Source organism: Haemaphysalis longicornis, unplaced genomic scaffold, assembly GCF_048455015.1.
Source record: "Haemaphysalis longicornis isolate Haplotype H1 unplaced genomic scaffold, Haemaphysalis longicornis Haplotype H1 scaffold_265, whole genome shotgun sequence".
Lineage (NCBI taxonomy): Eukaryota > Metazoa > Arthropoda > Arachnida > Ixodida > Ixodidae > Haemaphysalis > Haemaphysalis longicornis.
Window position 1 is genome coordinate 244,369 of NW_027526323.1, and position 17,833 is coordinate 262,201.

The window sequence follows — 17,833 nt, forward strand, 5'->3', positions numbered from 1 at the left end:
ATACTCAGTGGGCGTCGCCTTACTGCGGCTACGCTGGATTCCTGCGATATCGCTCATGCTGCTGCTGCTGCTGCTCCTGCTGCTGTTACAAGGCGGGGCGCGGTGCCGCCCGTGGCGGCAGCGGCGGCGCAGCCGTAGTGGGGTCTTCTCTGCGCGGCATGGATAACCGGAGTGACGTCATCACTGCGGGGCGTGGAAAAGGGTCGCGCCACTCTTAGCTCCCTGCGGGAGCTATACCTTTCACCGATGACAAGCACCAGGGCCGACGCTGTGGCGGAAAAGGAAACTAGCGCCGTCACCGACGGAGAGACGCATTCGGCTGGCCGTACCTTGTTTCCATCGAGCGGCCGTTACTGGGGTATCACTGCGTTCGTGCCTCCGGTAAACTAGTTTAGTTGCTCGAGGGTAACCTCCAGACGAAGTGGCCGCAGCTCGAGCACGGGTTTCCGCGAATCGTAGTGTATGGCCCAGCGCGTGGATTCTCCTCGGAAACAGCGCGAGACAAACGAAGAGCTGTGAGCTTCTGAAACGAGAACAGTTCTGGCGGAACATGGGCGCGGAAAAATCCCCACGAAATGCATAACCCAAAAAAAGGCCTTTTTTTCTAATGTTTATTGAAATGTAGAAAAAACACGCGGGGGTCTCTTGCTAGTGCATCAGACCCCCTTAGGGGTAGCGAGAAGGTAAGGTTCCCGACAGGTATGGGTGGGAAATAGCAAGGGAAAAATAGTGGGTCGGGATATGAAATGCAGGAGAGTGTCCCACACTGCGCTAAACAGCCCATATAGTAACGAATTTCAAAATGGGAACTTATAGCCGCAATATTGTCTGAAGGGTTCAATTTTCCTTAGTTTATGCTTATATGCCGAATAGAATTCGAACTGACTCAAGGAAAAAATAGGCATTGTGGCTAAAGTTTTGGTCTCTGGCACCCAAGGTCTCGTGATTTGTCTATATACAAAGATACGATCACACTTCCTAGGAAACGTCGTCATTACTGTTGTCGCCATTAAACCAGCTCCTAATAGCTCGCTTGAAAGTAAGCAAATATCACCCGAATGACCTATTTGAGGAAACGAGAGGTCAAAGTGTCTGTGTGAGGGGGGAGGAGAAGGGTAGATGCAGGCGCTGTCGTGGAATGTCTCCTTTCAAACAGAAAAATTTTGAATTCAAACTTCTCCGAAGTCTAATAGAGCTGAAACAAACAATTTAAACTCTTTAAATGCTCGCTGATTGTATCGGATATCAGTAATGGCCGTATGGGCGTCACACAATGTCACCGTGATGGCTGCGACAAAACAATGGTGTACTCGAAGCAGTCATTCGGTCACTGCTCACTGTTTCCTGCATCACCAAGACCCGAAACGTAATCGTTGCACAACATGTAATTACGGTCGTAAAGAAATGCAAAAATGTTTCTGCTACAGCAAAATCAAATCAATGGTACCATACTGCCGTACATAGAACCTTCCGCGCTGCGCAATGTTTGCGGAGCGCAATTAATGCACCATGAATTGTGTCGTAAGCCGCACAATGTCACAAGTACCGAGGTCTTGTAAGCCGCACTATGTCACAAGTACCGACGACTGCTACGGGTCAGTAACGCGATTCAACCATGCCCATTTTTGAAACTAACTAGCAAACAAACATATTTATTGTTGAAATTTTTCGCGGCGCCTTAAGACACAGGAACCTGCAGTGCTATTTCTTAAAAGAGACAACCAATGTCAAACAATCACCATTCAAATATCTATCTTGATGGAGCGAATTTATGCCCAGAAGAAATACTGTTTGGAATCCCAACACATCTGCTCTGTTCCAAATAAAGCTGTCCTGCATGGGGCGATCCTTCTTTCGTGGGTATTCCGGATGTCTTAGGTATACGTCCACCGGGCCTGATGCGGAGCAAGAGCCTTGTACAGTTCCACCCCACTTTAAATAGACACTGAGGCAACCAGTATAGTTTCCATCCGCGGCCACTTGCAAATACTTATCCCGGCGATACCATCGTGTAAACAGTAACACAACCTTCTTGGACTGAATTATGCTGTCGACGTTGGTGACACGCACGACGTATCCGTTTTCCACTGCTTCCAGTCGGCTGATGAATGGTGACATGCCAACTGCCACACTTCCATGAGAGTGAGAAAAGAGAGAGTCTACTTCTGCCATCGGTTGTTTCAGTTGCTCATCGACCCTATAACGCAGCAATTCGAGGTAAGCGTGCGATTCCGTTGCCACAAGTTCCAACTTTCGAAGGATGTGCCTCTTTTCCAGTTTCCACGGCATCTCACTCACAGTCGCCGTCAGTTCTTCACGGGAGTCGTCCGCCATCAGGTCGGAAGATTTCGTCAGGTGAGTGGACAGCTCACGTAGCTCAGATCGAAACTCTTGGACAAAGGTTTTCGAGAGCTCCTGTCTAGATTGGGCGAGCTGTTCGCTCAGCCGGTGCTCGGATTCCCTCAATGCCCTGGCGACGGAATCACTCTGATTATCGCGCAGTTTGGCTTCTAGCGACTGAACCTTGACTCCAAACGTCCTTGCTTGCTCCTCTGAGGCATGCGCGAGCCTCACCTCACTGTCAGTGAGAGCCTTCGCGACTGTCTCCATCTGGGTTCCGATACTTCTAGCCTCTTCCAAAAATTCGTTTATGTTGCTTTGAAGTTCTGGCAGACGATCCTGATAAGGTTCCCTAATTAGCGCTTTCAACTCATCGAGGCTGGTGGCGATGTCTTGAGGGCTAAGCATAAGCCCTTGATGCAACGTTGGTTGGTCGGTTGAATTCGTAGTGCCGTCGCCTTGGCATCCGGCCCTGTAGTGTCTTGGAAGGTCTTGACGTAGTACAGAGGCGCTGCAGCGCGGACATGAGACCGCGTGGAAAGTGCAGTGCTGCTCGTAATGTGTCAGGACCGCTTGAAGGGTGCCGACGAATGTGCAGCCCTGCGGTTCGTTCCAGCAGCATGCCTTGAAATAAAACAAAGAAGAATACGAGATAAGCTGAATGGCAGGTACGTAGGGCACTGTGTAAGTGCGTAATAGTGAAGTATTGAATTGAGGAGGAAGAGGCAGCCTTTATTGTGGCAGGAAGACTCTACGTAAAGTGGGGGAACTGGGAGTAGAAAGTGGGGTGTTTGTGAATTGGGACATCTTAAATGCGGACAGTTCGACCCAAAGCAGTTATTGGCAATATGATAAAAGGCATGCAAACGGAGTACTTTACGTTTTTTTTTTTAATTTTTGACCGTTATTTCTTCGCCGCTAATTCTTTATAGTATGAATATAGTACTTTATTCATCAGCATCATCATCGGTGCCTGTTGCCACGGTTAGTGTAATGGATCATTTGACCATTTAATATTCATTTGGCTTACATTTCTTTTCTTGAGTTACATCTGCGTGAAAGCAAGTTACAACTATGTTTAACGAGGAAAACCATGCATTGTGATTCACGCTGGGCCAAGAAAGCCCTAACAGCTGTTGCCATGTACAGGTGCCGTCAGAAGTTTCCCGTTTCCAGCCGGATAGCTGCACCGGCGGGAAACCAAAGGACAAGAACACGCATGCGGGCCCCCCGACAGCTGTAGCCCATCTATACTATGGTGTCTGGAAGGGGAAGTGTGACGGGCGCTATATGCGCGCCATGCTTGGCTGCTGCACGAAACGCGATGAAAACCTTGCAGTCCGCTAGGGGCGCTGCACGAGGGAGGGGAGCGGCCTTGGAAGGGTCGTCGCATGCGTCGCCGGCGTTGTGTTCACCTTTAAGCCGAGCGTGGTGTCCTATGGTGTTGTGCTGTGGATGTTGCCTGTTTTGTACGCGTACCGTATTTATCGTTTTGAATGTACGTTGTGCGTTTTCCTTGTCGATCAGCATTGGCAGGAATGTAGCGAAACCTTCAAGCACATCATTCCGCCGAAGCCACGGACGGCAAGCTTGTATTGGTGCTACAGGAGGCGTTTACAATGTTTTTCTCATAGGATAAAACTTCATGCGTTCAGCATGCATGATTTCATCGCTTCCTTAAGCTGCCTAAAATTCGACCAAGCCTGTTGTCAGGCTCACTGTAAGGCCCTGAATAAGGAAAGAGTTGAGCCGCCGGCCGGCAAAAGCATTTGATTGATTATTGCGGGGTTTAAACGTCGACGCTACACAGGCGATGAAGCGCGCCGTAGTAGAGGGCTCCGGATTAATTTTCACCTCCAAGGGATCCTTAACGTGCGCCGAAATCTCGAACGCACGGGCTTTTTTGCTTTGCGCGCCTCCGTCGGAAAAGCGGCCGCCGCGGCCGGGAGGAAAAACCATTTAAAGCTTCGGAGACGTTGCGCTTTCAAATTTATGCACTCTACATGCTTTATTGAAGTGTATTCAAAAAATAAACTGGAACATGCCCTTCAAATTGTGCTTATGTGTACTTATGTTGCAGGTTTATACTGATTCCCAGCGAACTTGCAATTATTTCCCCGACATTTGCTATTGTAAACATTGCAATTGTTTTCTTGGATGTCAGATAATTCGTTTTAAATAATTGTACATCAGTAACAAATGAACCGCGATCAAGAGCTGAAACACGAAAAGCAAAGTTCAATCATCCGCATAGGCCGGGAAAGGTTGATACTATCCCAGATTATTTCGCTTTGAAGGCGCAAAGACTGCCCTTTAAAAGTGTTATTCAACATCGCTTGTATTCCTCCTCCACAAGCTACTATATATGTTTACGTTTCATTTCTATTGTCTTATTCACGTTTGAAAGTGCTGTACTGAGTTGGGGAAGTTGGTGTCCGTTCACAATGAAAAACAGCGCGGAAGGAAGACCGACAGCACGAGCAATGCCTCCGCCAATGCCTCCGATGCATTGGCACGACGCAGACAAGATAGCTCTTGTCTAAGCAATGGGGCCCGTCTTCTATTTGCGCTATTTTCATCATTCAGTATGCGTTCATGTTCCAAGCTCGCCCGCATGCGCACAAAAACTGCCTTTGCCGCGATATGGCAATAAAATACTGGCGTAAGTTACCAATGCACCTGGATCAATATCTAGGCGCAGCATTGTTAGTGAATGACTGCATCGAACAGACAGCCGTTCTAGCTCTGGACAATGAAAGGAGCTCGTCTGCTTAGGTGCCGAAAGACGCAAAAGAACCAGCGTAGCAACGAAGCCGTCTGCACGCAACATGTGTCAGCGCCAGTTCCAAATTACATCGTCCTTTTAGTCGTTTCATCAATTGAGGAACTGCTTGCACCCTTTTTGCGTAGCATATTCACGGACACAAATAAAATTTCCGCCTATCAAGGGTGATTTCGGAAGAAACGCAATGCCAACCGCCGGTACTCCGTACTTTCGGTGGCAGCGTATCGGAGCTAGCGCTAGCTCCCCTCCTCCATTGTGACGCCACCTAAGAGCTGTAATCGCTGATCTGTAGACACCATAGTACAGCCTCTCGCTTCCGCCCGTCACACTTCCCCTTCCAGTCACCATAATCTATACCTCTCAAACCACTTTTAGCCTATCTTCCAGCATCGTTCGGAGCATACTGGGCTCGGTGATGGCGCTGATAGCAGAGATGCATGTGGCAGTGCCTTAAAGGGGCCATGAAGAGAAAATACAACTTCATTTAATTTGAAAGAACTAGGATTCAGTCTCTCACTCAGCTCCATTACAGCCACAAAATATGTTTTTTAACGGAAAAAAAGCAAAAAGTATTTAAAAACTTTCAAATTTTGCGCCACAGTGACGTGTTATGAGCAAGAATGACGTCATACGGGCCAACAATAAAACATAATTTTCAGTGCGTTAACTGCCCTTTAGCATTCAAGTGATGCGGTCAAATGGAACTAGAGGCCCCATTACAGACGTCCAGTCATGTGTCGTCGCGACAGGTCAGTTAGGCGGCCGGCAACCGCACAAACAAGGTTCCGTGACGTCATAGAAAAGTTGCGGGAAATTGGCTAGGGGGTCGCGACTGCTTCACACGTTTGCTTTAATATCTCCGTTATTTGTTGGAAGATTGCAATGATATTGGTATCATTGTTATCGGGACTAAGCAGTCTTTGTAATAAAGCCAACTTGTATTTTGTCTTCATGGCTCCTTTAAGCACACTTTCAGCGCACGCGAGCTGCCGGAAAACCGGGGCGCTAATACAGGAATGTGCAGCAGCCCCAGTTTTAAATGCGGAGCACTTCTTAGGCTCGCCTGGTCCTCCGTCGTTGATGGCAGCGCCGTCCACACGCTCACAGCGCATGCGCAACTCTCCTCCTTACACCCACAGCTCCGCGATACTACACTATAAAAAAAAGAAATAGCGGCGCCCGGTTTCGATCCCACGACTCTCTGGCCGCAACGGGAGGTACGCGGTGCTCTTCCCACTACGCTACAAATCCCGGACAGGAACAAGTGCTACGAACGCGCCTCATGTCCTTGCCTCATTCAAACTACGTCAAGAAGCTACTGATACAACGAAGGCACGCGAAGCTGAACGTCAACGGAAACGACGAACTGAAAACTTTAGAAGGGGATGCTGAATTTCCCGTGGGAAAGCTGTGGCGGGAAGCGCCACGCGCCTTGCAGCTCAACCAGCCCCGTCCGCAGCGCCTCTGATGCTGATTGTGGCAGGATGCCCCTAGGGATTGGCCAACCAAAGAATCCTTCACGAGATAGGTTCGCGTTCAACCACCGTCGTCATCTTCCCGTAGGGGAAGCGCCGAAGAAGAAGAAGAACGAGAAGACGAAGTTGCACTTTTGTAGACTATAAGAAATTCCAAATCTCCCTGAAGGAGGCCATATCTTCTCTGTCCGCAGAAGACACAACTGAACGGGTGACGGGTCTTTGTGCTGCCCTAACCACTTCGGCACAGTCCTCGTTATTTGAAGTATGATCTAGGGGAGCTGTGTCACCTAGTCCCTGGTGGAATGAAGAATGTACACGTTGCTTTAGACGCAGGAAGGTAGCCTGGAAGAAGCTTTGCTATAATCATTGCCCGCTGAACTGGAGCAATTATAAGTATCATTCCGCGATGTTCAAACGAGCAGTTTCTAATGCCAAACAGGCCTATGACTGTCACCGCTGCTCAATTCTTTCTGGACCCAATAATAAGCGGGCCCTTTTTCGTATTCTTCGGTCAAGGAAAGTGGTTTCCCAATCTGAAAATTCAGACTCTATAGTATTATCTTCCAGTGAAATCTCCGAGACTCTAGAGTTGATTGCTAGGGGTCTGCAAATTCGTTTTTCGTCTTCTCTAGCTACCTCGTCTCCTCCATTTATAGTGGTAGAGGACTTCGCAGAAATTACGCATGCGGAGCTTTTTGACGCTATGTCGAAAATGCCAGCTGCGGCCCCTGGTCCGGATCATATTACTACTGAAATGTTAAAACTACTATACGATCAGGCACCGGATGACTTGCTGAGTATGATTAATTATTCTCTCAGGAATGCTTGGATACCCGATGGGTGGCGGATAGCAAAAATACTTCCTATACCGAAGAATGTTGGTCAGGGCTTCGCTGTTCATAACATCAGGCCTATCTCTCTGACTTCTAACGTAGTAAAACTAATTGAGCGGATCTTGCTTCACCGAATTATGGAATTTTTGTCTGAGTATAATATCCTCAGCCCGAGTCAAATTGGATTTCGCCCAGGTTGTTCTATTTGGAGTGCCCACATCGACCTTGAAAGTCGTATAAAACTTGCCCGTCGATATAAGCAGGTTGCGGCTCTAGTGACCTTGGATATAGCAAAAGCATACGACAGCGTGGAGTACCCGGTGTTATTGTCTCGCTTACAGAAATTAAATTTCCCGAGATACATTATAGCATGGCTGTGTGAATTCCTAAAGGACAGGCAGTTTTGGTGTGTGAGAGGAAACATTTGTTCCTCTCGGCACTCGCAGAAAAGAGGTGTACCACAGGGAGCTGTCCTTTCGCCGGTTCTTTTTAACATCCTGTTAAGCTCGGTCCCTTTGGTTTCGGGTGTCCAGACTTATGTTTATGCCGGCAATATCGCGTTTTTCGCATCTCCTTCGGACATACACGAACTGTATGTATTAATGCAGTCGTATCTGAATACTTTAGATTCCTGGTTAGACAGCATCTCTCTCACTATAAATGCCAGGAAATGCTCTGTGCTAGTTTTTCAGTCGACTTTTTCCTTTAATATCTCTCTCGGTTATCGTCAGCACATCATACCCCAGGTTGATTCTTTAAAATACCTTGGTGTAGTATACACCAGCCAACTTGACTGGAGCCCACATATAGAGCGTATAGCTACTAAAGGAGCACGTGCTGTTGGCATATTGAGGCGCCTCAGTCATAGAAAGAGGGGAATGCGCCGTGAATCTCTTCTGATGATATACCATATGTACGTGCGGCCTATTTTAGAGTTCGGTTGTGTTCTATTCTCGGGTGCTGCTACGTATAAGCTCCATCGCCTAGTTCTTCTGGAACGCCAGGCTCTGCACTGCTGTTTAGGGCTACCTAAACATGCAGCTAATGCGTTACTTTATTTGGAAGCCCGAGTTCCCCCTCTGATTCACCGATTTCGAATACTTACGGTGGAGACTTTCTTGCGAGCCTATGGCGCGGGGGTTAGCAGGGCACAATTTATCTTTGTAGCTGAGCCAGCTGTGTTTCTGGCGGCCCAGTGGCCCAGGTCCTATCGACCGCAAGTTACTCTAGCATAAAGCTTGGTGTCTCCATTAGGGGTTGCGCTCAATAACATACTTCCCTCTCTTGATAGGGGTCATACGATAACGGTCAACTTCCCGAACATCTTTCCCCAAAATGCTAAAATGCTACCTGCCAGACTGCTCAATGGTATCCTAGAAGATCATTTGGCCTCAATTCAGCAAGATACTATCATTTATACAGATGCTTCTCAACGAGATGAAAAATCCGGAATAGGTATAGTTTCCCGTTCCCTGAATTGGTACTTTTCGGTTCGTCTGGTGGATTTTACCCCAATATTCTATGCGGAATTCTTGGCAATTGTGTTGGCACTACGAAAGCTTGACATATCGGTATCATCTCCACTCATAATTACAGATTCCCTATCCGTAGGCTTAGCCCTTTCTTCTCCGAAAGACTCACCTCTTCTACGGACGTTTCGGTCACTTCTGCCACCTCATATTACTGAAGTTGACCTTCTTTGGGTCCCTGGGCATGCGGGAATCACCTTTAATGAAACCGCAGATTCTCTGGCAAGGGTAACACTCTCCGGGCCTGTTGTCGATGTCATTGAGACTACGCCTCTATTAGCTGCCGCAAGGTTCCGTAGATTGTTGAAACTGCAAAGGCAGCACGAATCAGTCCTATTGTCGTTGCGAGATTTTTGTCATCTAAAATTCTCCTGGAAACCGAATTGGTGCCCCTCACGCGACCTGGAGGTGATAGTAACGAGCCTTCGATGTCCTGTGCCCCAGTTGAACAGATACCTCCCCCGGTCTCGTCTGGCGCAGTCTGCCATGTGCAGTTACTGTAATGAAGAAGAGTCTGTCGACCATTTCCTTTTGTCCTGTCGACGATTTTCAAGCCTCAGACGTCAGCTCCTTGAGGTGCCGCTTCATCGCCTGGGGTTGGCATTATCAGTGCCGGTTATTTTATCATTTGGGGCTTCAGAAACTGGATATGGCCGCCGGGATGTTTGTTCTGCTCTTCTGCGCTTCATAGAAAATTCGAAAAGGTTCACAACCTACTTCGTATCTTATTCTGGAACCTCACCAGAGCCCTACAAACGTTTCCATTGCCGTTTTTTTTTTGTATTATTCTTATTCTCCTCCTCCTCCTTCTCCTCCTCCTCCTCCTCCTCCTTCTTCTTCTTCTTCTTCTTCTTCTTCTTCTTCTTCTTCTTCTTCTTCTTCTTCTTCTTCTTCTTCTTCTTCTTCTTCTTCTTCTTCTTCTTCTTCTTCTTCTTCTTCTTCTTCTTCTTCTTCTTCTTCTTCTTCTTCTTCTTCTTCTTCTTCTTCTTCTTTCTTTCTTTCTTTCTTTCTTTCTTTCTTTCTTTCTTTCTTTCTTTATTTACTTTGTTTCAATATTGACTAATTTCCAATCTCGATTCCTCAAAAACAAAAAGAAAAAAGCTTCCAAAATTTTCTAACTTTCCTCGAATCATTCACCTAGGCAGCAATCTCATTCGAATTAGCAACTGATGTTTGGCCGATCCCCTGATTGGGTATGCGCCATTTTGTGAAGGAACAACAACAACAACAAAGCTGCGAAGAGGAGCGCGTGTACATTGCTCTCAGCCAGTGCACCAATGTCAACAACCTTTACCTCACCAAAGCTGACGGGGACTACCGATTCTACCACAGAGACAACATCGACAAGAACATGATGGACGAGTTTCGGCGCCTCGAGAACCACCGCCTACTCACCGTAACACAACAGCACTTGCGTGCCTTTGCCACCGGTGTGGACCCGGACGCGGAATTCCCTCTGGCGCTAGTAAAAACCAGATCACTCAACATAACGGCAACACAATGGAACCACACGGAACCACCACGATGCTTCGCATCCTTATCAGGGTTCCACACGGGAAGATGGTGTAATTTGTTTCATTATTTTCTTTTCAAATATTTTCTGCGTGTATGCTAACGCGCAACCGCCTAGACCTGAATGCTGCGAAATAGTGTCACTAGATAAAATACAGACCATCCTCACTCAGGCACGCAAGGGAACAACAGTGGCCATTTCGGTGTTTATCAGTGTTGCCAGATTGCCGATTCTGCAACCTCACCGTCAACTTTGAAGAGGTCATTTGTAAACACTGCTGAAGCCGCAACAATGCGGCATCTTCCGACAAATTTCTGCTGCTGAAATGCTGTGATGCGCATTATCTTTGATTCACGTTCAGAACGACTCCAGCCGCGCGGACGCCGAGCAGGGAGGACACGCTGACACTACCACAGTTGACCGACAGAAAACGCATAAAAAACGAAGTGTCGGTGCCCAGGAACCGTTGCAGTGTAAAAAATGTCACGTGATTGGAACTGACCAAAGATCACGGGGCGGCACGAAATAGCAGACAAGAGTGTCGATACTCTGTAACCCTATCTAGTGACACTGCTGCGAACAATGCTCGGACCTAGGTAAAAATAAGTGGTTTGAGAGCGATAGATAGGCTATCGCTGTCGGCCCGTGCGCATGCGTAGTCTCGTTTGTTTGTTCCCGCCGCTGTAGCTATACGGCGCTGGTATGCGGTTTGAGCCCAGCTCCCGCGTTCTAATTACTTGTGACGGCCCCTGTAAACGATGGTATGTCTCAATGCGCGTCTAATTCCCACTCAGCGTTCAGAAACAGGTATTCCTACCGAAATACCTTTGTATTTACAACCAACACACACTGCAACGGGTATTTTTCAGTGCACCGCGGCTTTGACACAAAGGCTAAACATGATTCCAAGTCTGAGACCTGCATCCGCAGTGAACTTCTTTTGCCCGGCGAAGGCAGAAAACAGGCTTCAAGACCTCGCTTGCAAAAACAGAAAGGGAAATGACGGTGCAGTATGCCCCACGACTGGTGCACGTTTGAGAACTATGGTATTTGTTCCTAGACGGTACAAAACTTACCTGCAAAATCTCTACGCTGTCTGGGGGCAAGGGGAACTTCGGGCAGTCATCTACAGCAAATGACTTCTCGTCGAACGGACACACTGCACTCCCGTCGTTTCCGCTTAGACTCACGCACGACTCACACAAAGTGTGAAAGCACGGCAGCAGAAACGTCGTGTGCGAAATAACCCGACAAAGTCCGCAGGTGAGGTGAGGCGGCACCGGAGTAGCGAACTTAGTAGCTCTCCAGTTTGCACCACTGACAAGGCCCCGCACTCGGTAAAGTGACACGTTTTGGTCGGGCATCGCAGCAACTGTTCTTGGCTTCGCAGCTGTGGCCGCGACGATTTCAAGCGGAGTAGTACGCTACGTGGACCTATGCAGCATTGAACCGGCGGGGCGTACGCGAAAAGAGGTGATGGAAAGCGTGGCAGAGGCGCCAGGAAGCGCCTATCGAACGATAACAGCTTCGATGACCTTTGTTCTGATAAGCACCAGGCGTTAGGACGACACTCTTGTTCCGGCGGCGCTGGCGGTGCAACGCTCACTCGGTGTCAGTGATACGCGAAGTGCTTCAGTTTGATAACGAAGGCTTTTCATCCTACGGTCAACCCCAGCGCTTCGTGACAGCTTACTGGCACAATTTTTCGAAGGCGTGCAGAACCAAAGCAACGCACTCTGTGTGCGCTCTGCCACCATCTGCCAGCTTGTTCTAGAAATCCCGCAATCCGGACAATCTCTTCCTGGAGCTGAAGAACACCTAATAACTGCCCCTTATTAACCCCAAATCCGCAGTCATGTGTTACTTGGTATTACGTTTAGGTTTTCCGCCAAGCTTACTTTTCTTAACTAGCCACATAAATTTCGCACGAAAAACCCTTGTTACGTTTCAGCGCACGTTATTCAACCATATGTGTTCTGAATATTTTGGCAGTCTTCCCAAAAAAGCCCTACAATTCGCAGTGTATCTTTATAAACCCAAATTTGGAGCTTTCATTGCGTACGCATTCTCAAAGACGTTGATGGCGGTAGAACAAGAATCTACCATCCCTTCTTAAAGAAAGCAGAGAGAAGCGCAAAAATTAAAAGGGTGTTCAATTGATCGTCAAGCCTTCAACGACTCAAATCGCAAACGATAAACGAACCCATGCGGCAATTTTTGCGCTCTAAACCGATACTTTGTTCATGAGATAAAGGTATACTATTGTCGTCCTCCTTCATGATCGATGCTTGCATTGTCTTATTTGTAATGTACACTGTTGTGTAGGAGACCAGAGAGGCGAGACCACCCGCAGTATATATTACATTACAGAGAACCATTTCTTCTTCGCGATTTTCAAGTAACTATTTTGACGCTGTGGAAGACCGGTTTTACCCACGCGTCGTGTCTCCAGAGATCTTACAAGAGCTCTTCGATCGCGCAACCGGTCTAAGGGTAAATGCATTGGTTTTTGGACAGGACGGTGTTGGTCCCAGAGGGAGAGTTTTGCTATAAAATGTAGTAAGGACAAGCTGGTACTCAGCTGTACAATACATCCGAGCGCGAACGTTTTCAAGAGCTTGGAAGGAACACGGGACAACGCTGACTTTGGACTGTTTATTTGACGAATGACGCACGTACACATACCTTGCAAACACGCGAAGGCGCAATATTATTTGTCAACGCGGGCGCTGCAAGTTGTTGTTCGATAGTTCACAGGGCTGATTTTCTGGCAGATTTTATTCCAAAAGGTTTTGGTTCCGCACAGCTGACTGCTAAAGGTTACTTTGGAAACTTTCTTTTTTTTCAGTTGGTTGATTCACAGCTACAGAATGTGAGCCTCAACAAAAATCAAAGCACATTTTTAATATGGGAAATATGGTAACAAAGCGAAGCTTTCTCCGATGCAACCTGAGTCAAAGTCAAAGTCTAATATCCAAACCATCTCGACCGCGACCTAATGGTGCAATCAGATAGACGTCTGCTTCATAACGCGAGGTATCCATGTTTGATTCCGACCACGGGGAGCGTTTTTTCTTGAGGCGCTTTATGTGCCCTTGAGGGAACACATTGTGTAAGATAGCTTTTCTGCAGTGCGTTTTATCCTAAAAGATCTTCACGTTTTAGCATCATCGTTATCAATACCATCATAATCAGGCCCATCCTATTGTTTAAAGTTGTCTTTTCTGCAGTGCATTATGGCGTACAATGCCACGAGTAAGGCAATAAAGCTTCGATTTAAAAGGAGATCAAAGGCCTGATACGGAGTTGAGCGGATAGCGAACGGCGATAGCTTTGAGGCGCTTATCGCACCGAACCGACTTCCTGCCCCCTCAAGTCACAGTTGACCCGCATGGTGCCTTCTTGTAGGCCACGTAGTGATACTTCAGTAAAATGTGCTGTTGGCCTAGTTGCAATGGTGCCTAGTGCTACGATTCAACGCGCCGCTGTTCCGATGATGATGATGCTACTGTATTCCCTTTTGTAGGGGGGTAATGACGTGTCATCTTACCAAACAGGACTTATATACCTATGTTTCATTCTCTTGGTTTAATACTAGCCCTGCTTTAAAGGGACACTGAAGTAAATCACTGCGTAGACTGGCTGAAATTAACACACTTTTCATCGTTTATCGGGTTGATAAGTCGGTTATTATTTTATAAAGCCCGAAAGAAGAAAAAATACCGTGCGCGGTATGCGGCGGCCGCACCAATTAAAGGCTGTGATGACGGGAGGAGATGCACCTTGATTGGACGATGTCCAAGGTTAGAATTCGGTTTGGGTTTGGGTTCTGTAAAACAACATGTTTTACATCCGACGGCATCGTTGGATGGCCATTCTCGATATCTCGGTAATCGTCGTACCGCGCTTCTGTCATGTTTAGGCTGTAAAATACCTAAGATAAGCCTCCAAGGACGGCTTGGAATCATAGAAATCACTAGCCGAGGCCTAGGCAGTAGATGAACGCCCTCCGCGTCACCGCAGACGCTCAAATGCCATGCGCTTTTCCGCCATATTTGGAGCTTGCCTCACTCATGCCTGTATCGTAAAAAGCGTGTTCGCACCAGGCCAAGGGTCTGTTGATTCTGGCCTGTGCCCATTGCCCGCAAGCAGTCGGTGCTTATGGCAACAACACGCCAACGAGAACTCGCTAGCGCGTGAGTGTAAGCCTGTGCGCGTTCTGTGAACTAGTTCGTGGAGCAGTGAACGTTACGGATCAAAAATGCTGCACTCATTATATAGAACATCGGCCGCAAACAAAAAAGTCAACTTACAACAAAAAAACGTCCCCTTGGGGATTCGAACTTGTGACTTGCAAAATAACATACCTAGCGCTCCATACCACTCGGCCAGCGCTGGAAATATACCTTGTATTTCCAGCGCTGCCAGCGATGGAAATATAAGGTATATAATGTATAACCAGTTTACACTTTTATATAGTTTTAGCATTTCAAGCAGCTTAGGTGACTATTTGTTGTATAGCGCTCGTGCAGTAAGCGTCCCCCAAATTTCCACCATATCTCACGTCTAGCAATTGCATTTCTGAGGCGGAAAAGCCTTCACAGAGGTGTGGTCATGCTGCTGACCGCTGTGCTTGTTCTCCCAGCAAAAAAGAAGTGCTTCGTGCTCCCTAGTTTTACGCAGTATGGTAAAAGTATCAGTTGATTTTCTTTCCTTAGTAGTTATATTGACTTCGCTGACTCTTCTCCCGCCTTCAAGTGGCCTTAGATTTTCCTACTAGCGTACCACTCAGCGAAGCGTCGCATGTGCGCTTGTGGAGCGCTTGTGTGGAGCGACCTTAACTTGGAGCTAAATACAGTGTACAAACTAACAAACTAAAGAAAGGCACATTCTTCTATTCACAAACGTGTCGCGGCTTCGTTTCAATTGAGCGAACAAATTGCGACGTACCGTCGCCGGCCGGCGGACTAAACGCTGGGCCGACTGACTCTGCCGGAAGGTCGGCGAGCCGTGCAGTAGCTCAGTCAAGCCAAGCCATCTCCTTCCTCCTGACGGCACACTAAAATGCCACAGAAAATGGGCGAGGATGCAGAAAGGAGGGCGGAATTTTCGACGTGTCGCGCAACGTAACCTTCCTATCGCAGCACGATTAGCACAAAGACGATAAGCAGAAAAATGTCGCTTTTTGGGCCGAGGAGCGGTCCGCTTCGTGCATGGGTTAGCGCATGGCCGTCGCACTTTCAGTGAACTCCTGTTGCGCAGCTCTGGTGGTCTTGCTAGTCGGCAAGCCGTTACATATTAACGGGGCCCCTTTGTGTTGGAGAGCGACAGGCGAGCACGAGAGATGGCATTAGAGAACAGCAGTTTATTAGGGATAGAATGTCTCTGCTCACCCCCACGCTGCTGCTCCCGTCGGTTCCGCGCAACACTTCCAGCAGTCAGTAGTTCGTTGTCGATCGGTCGGGTCGTTGTTCGGTCGTAACTGGCAGTGAAAAGACGCTGAAGCTACTCGTCTAGATTAGGGGTCTAAGACGGAGGCGATTATGGGTGGACCTCTCGTTTTCGAGTCCTCGACTCGTCTGCCGCGTTCACTATTTTCCCGCGCTTTTTCGGGGATTCCTCTCCTCCTGCTGCCGCAGCCAAGCGGGACCAGATCTGCGGGCCGCCCTTTGGCCCGCGCCGTCAGCCGGCTCATTCCAAAGCGAAAAGTGCCCACGGGAACAAACGGCTTACCGTCCCCGAGTCGCGGCGGATGTACGTTTTCAAGACGGCATCGAAGGGGCCGCATGCAGGATGCGTTTTAAGAGCGAATCTCTTTATAAGCGACCCCAAACCATCCACCGCCGGCGTCGGCGGCGGCGTCCGCAGTGCTCTTTAAAGAAAAAACAGCATCCGGCGCCAGGTTTCGATCCGAGGACTTTGCGGGCCGCAGCGCGACGCGCTACCGACCAAGCCAAGGACGCGACGGTGATATCAGTGTTAGACGCGCCTTATATCTTTAACGCATTCAAACTACGTCGTCAGCGGCGTGCGTTGGCGACTCAGCGGCGTTATAGCGGCTTGATAACTGCGTGTTGTACACGTGATACTACAAACCCGATGGAAGAGATGGAAGAGAAGGCGGCGAGGCGGTGGGCTGCGGGGGCCGAGCGCAAGCGCCGCAAGCGGGCCGACAACCGTGCATTCGCACTTTCACATTCATTCTCCCCCTCGGGGAAATGCGGGGGAATTTTTTTAAGTGGACATAGCTTTCGTCACCCCGAAAGGCAACAAACGCTGTTGTTGCTTTGTTTGGCGTCCACGCCTGAGTTCTTCACACCGCCTAGGCCTGCTGATTCCCCAGCTCGAAGAAAGCCGCTAGGGTCGGGCTGGCCCGGCGGCCTCTGCGTCCACACGGGGTGGCGCCTAGAGAATTACGCTACGAATGGAGTCGCGCGGACATGTAGCTTCCGCAACGCTTATTGCTCAGACAGCCTGCAGAGGCTACAGCACAGAAGCGTGGGCTGCAGCCGAATGACCCCTCGAGTGGCCTACACAACCTGTGAACATTTAAATAACCATATCTACGCTGACCATTCAGCGAGAAATATCGAGTCGATATCAATCACTCTTATGGTGTTGAACTAACCCACTAGCTTTATTGAGCGGGTCGGCATCGCAATGAACTTCCTTGTCAAGCGCTATACATTGAAATTTCTGGCAGAAACTGTGTATGAGCCCGTACGGCAGTGCTGAAGTTGTCAATAATTACATATGAGGTCCCTCAAACTTAAACAATTTAAAATGTTCTACAGACATTATTTCATTATTCGCATGCCTGACCCTTTCTTATATCGAAAAGCGCGCGCTACGAAACGTCGGCGTACTTATATGTCTGTGTACCGAAAAGACCACCGAAACGACCTGTGCCGAAAAAGACCAGAGCCGAGCTCGGGCCCTGTTATATGTGGCTTCCTAGGCCCGGTCATGCTGTGTACCCACGATTTTTAGTACAAGACGTCTTCTCATAGATTTCGGGGAAAACAAGGAATAGGAATAGGAATAACTAAATTAAATTGAAATGGACTCGAAGGTTGTCAGCCGTAACATGAGGGGCCCCCCACTCCTCCCCAGCTGTCACGAGCTAGTCAGCTTCGGTGTGAAGGTGAGGTTGAAGCTCCTACATTCAACTTTCAATGCGGGCAGCGAGCACACTCAATCTATTTGTTTTTTCGTATGATTGAGCGGGGCCCCTGACAGCTGGGGGCCCGGGGCTGCAGCCCCCGTAGCCCGCCCCCCCCCCGCCCCCCTTACTCCGGCCGTGGTTGCAGCTACGAAACACGAAGCCAACGGGTCTTCCTGTACACACACGTCCC

General features: G+C 48.5%; 1 protein-coding gene across 1 annotated transcript; it reads right to left on the minus strand.

Annotated features, from left to right (window-relative positions):
• Nucleotides 1-1,575: 1,575 nt before the first annotated feature.
• Nucleotides 1,576-12,066, minus strand: LOC144172897 (uncharacterized). The gene is made up of 2 exons (XM_077701487.1): nucleotides 11,555-12,066; nucleotides 1,576-2,964 (listed from the first exon to the last, which is right to left on the minus strand). Exons 1-2 carry the CDS (start codon nucleotides 11,840-11,842, stop codon nucleotides 1,702-1,704), a joined length of 1,551 nt encoding a protein of 516 aa, XP_077557613.1. The 5' UTR covers nucleotides 11,843-12,066; the 3' UTR covers nucleotides 1,576-1,701.
• Between the last annotated feature and the right edge of the window lie 5,767 nt (nucleotides 12,067-17,833).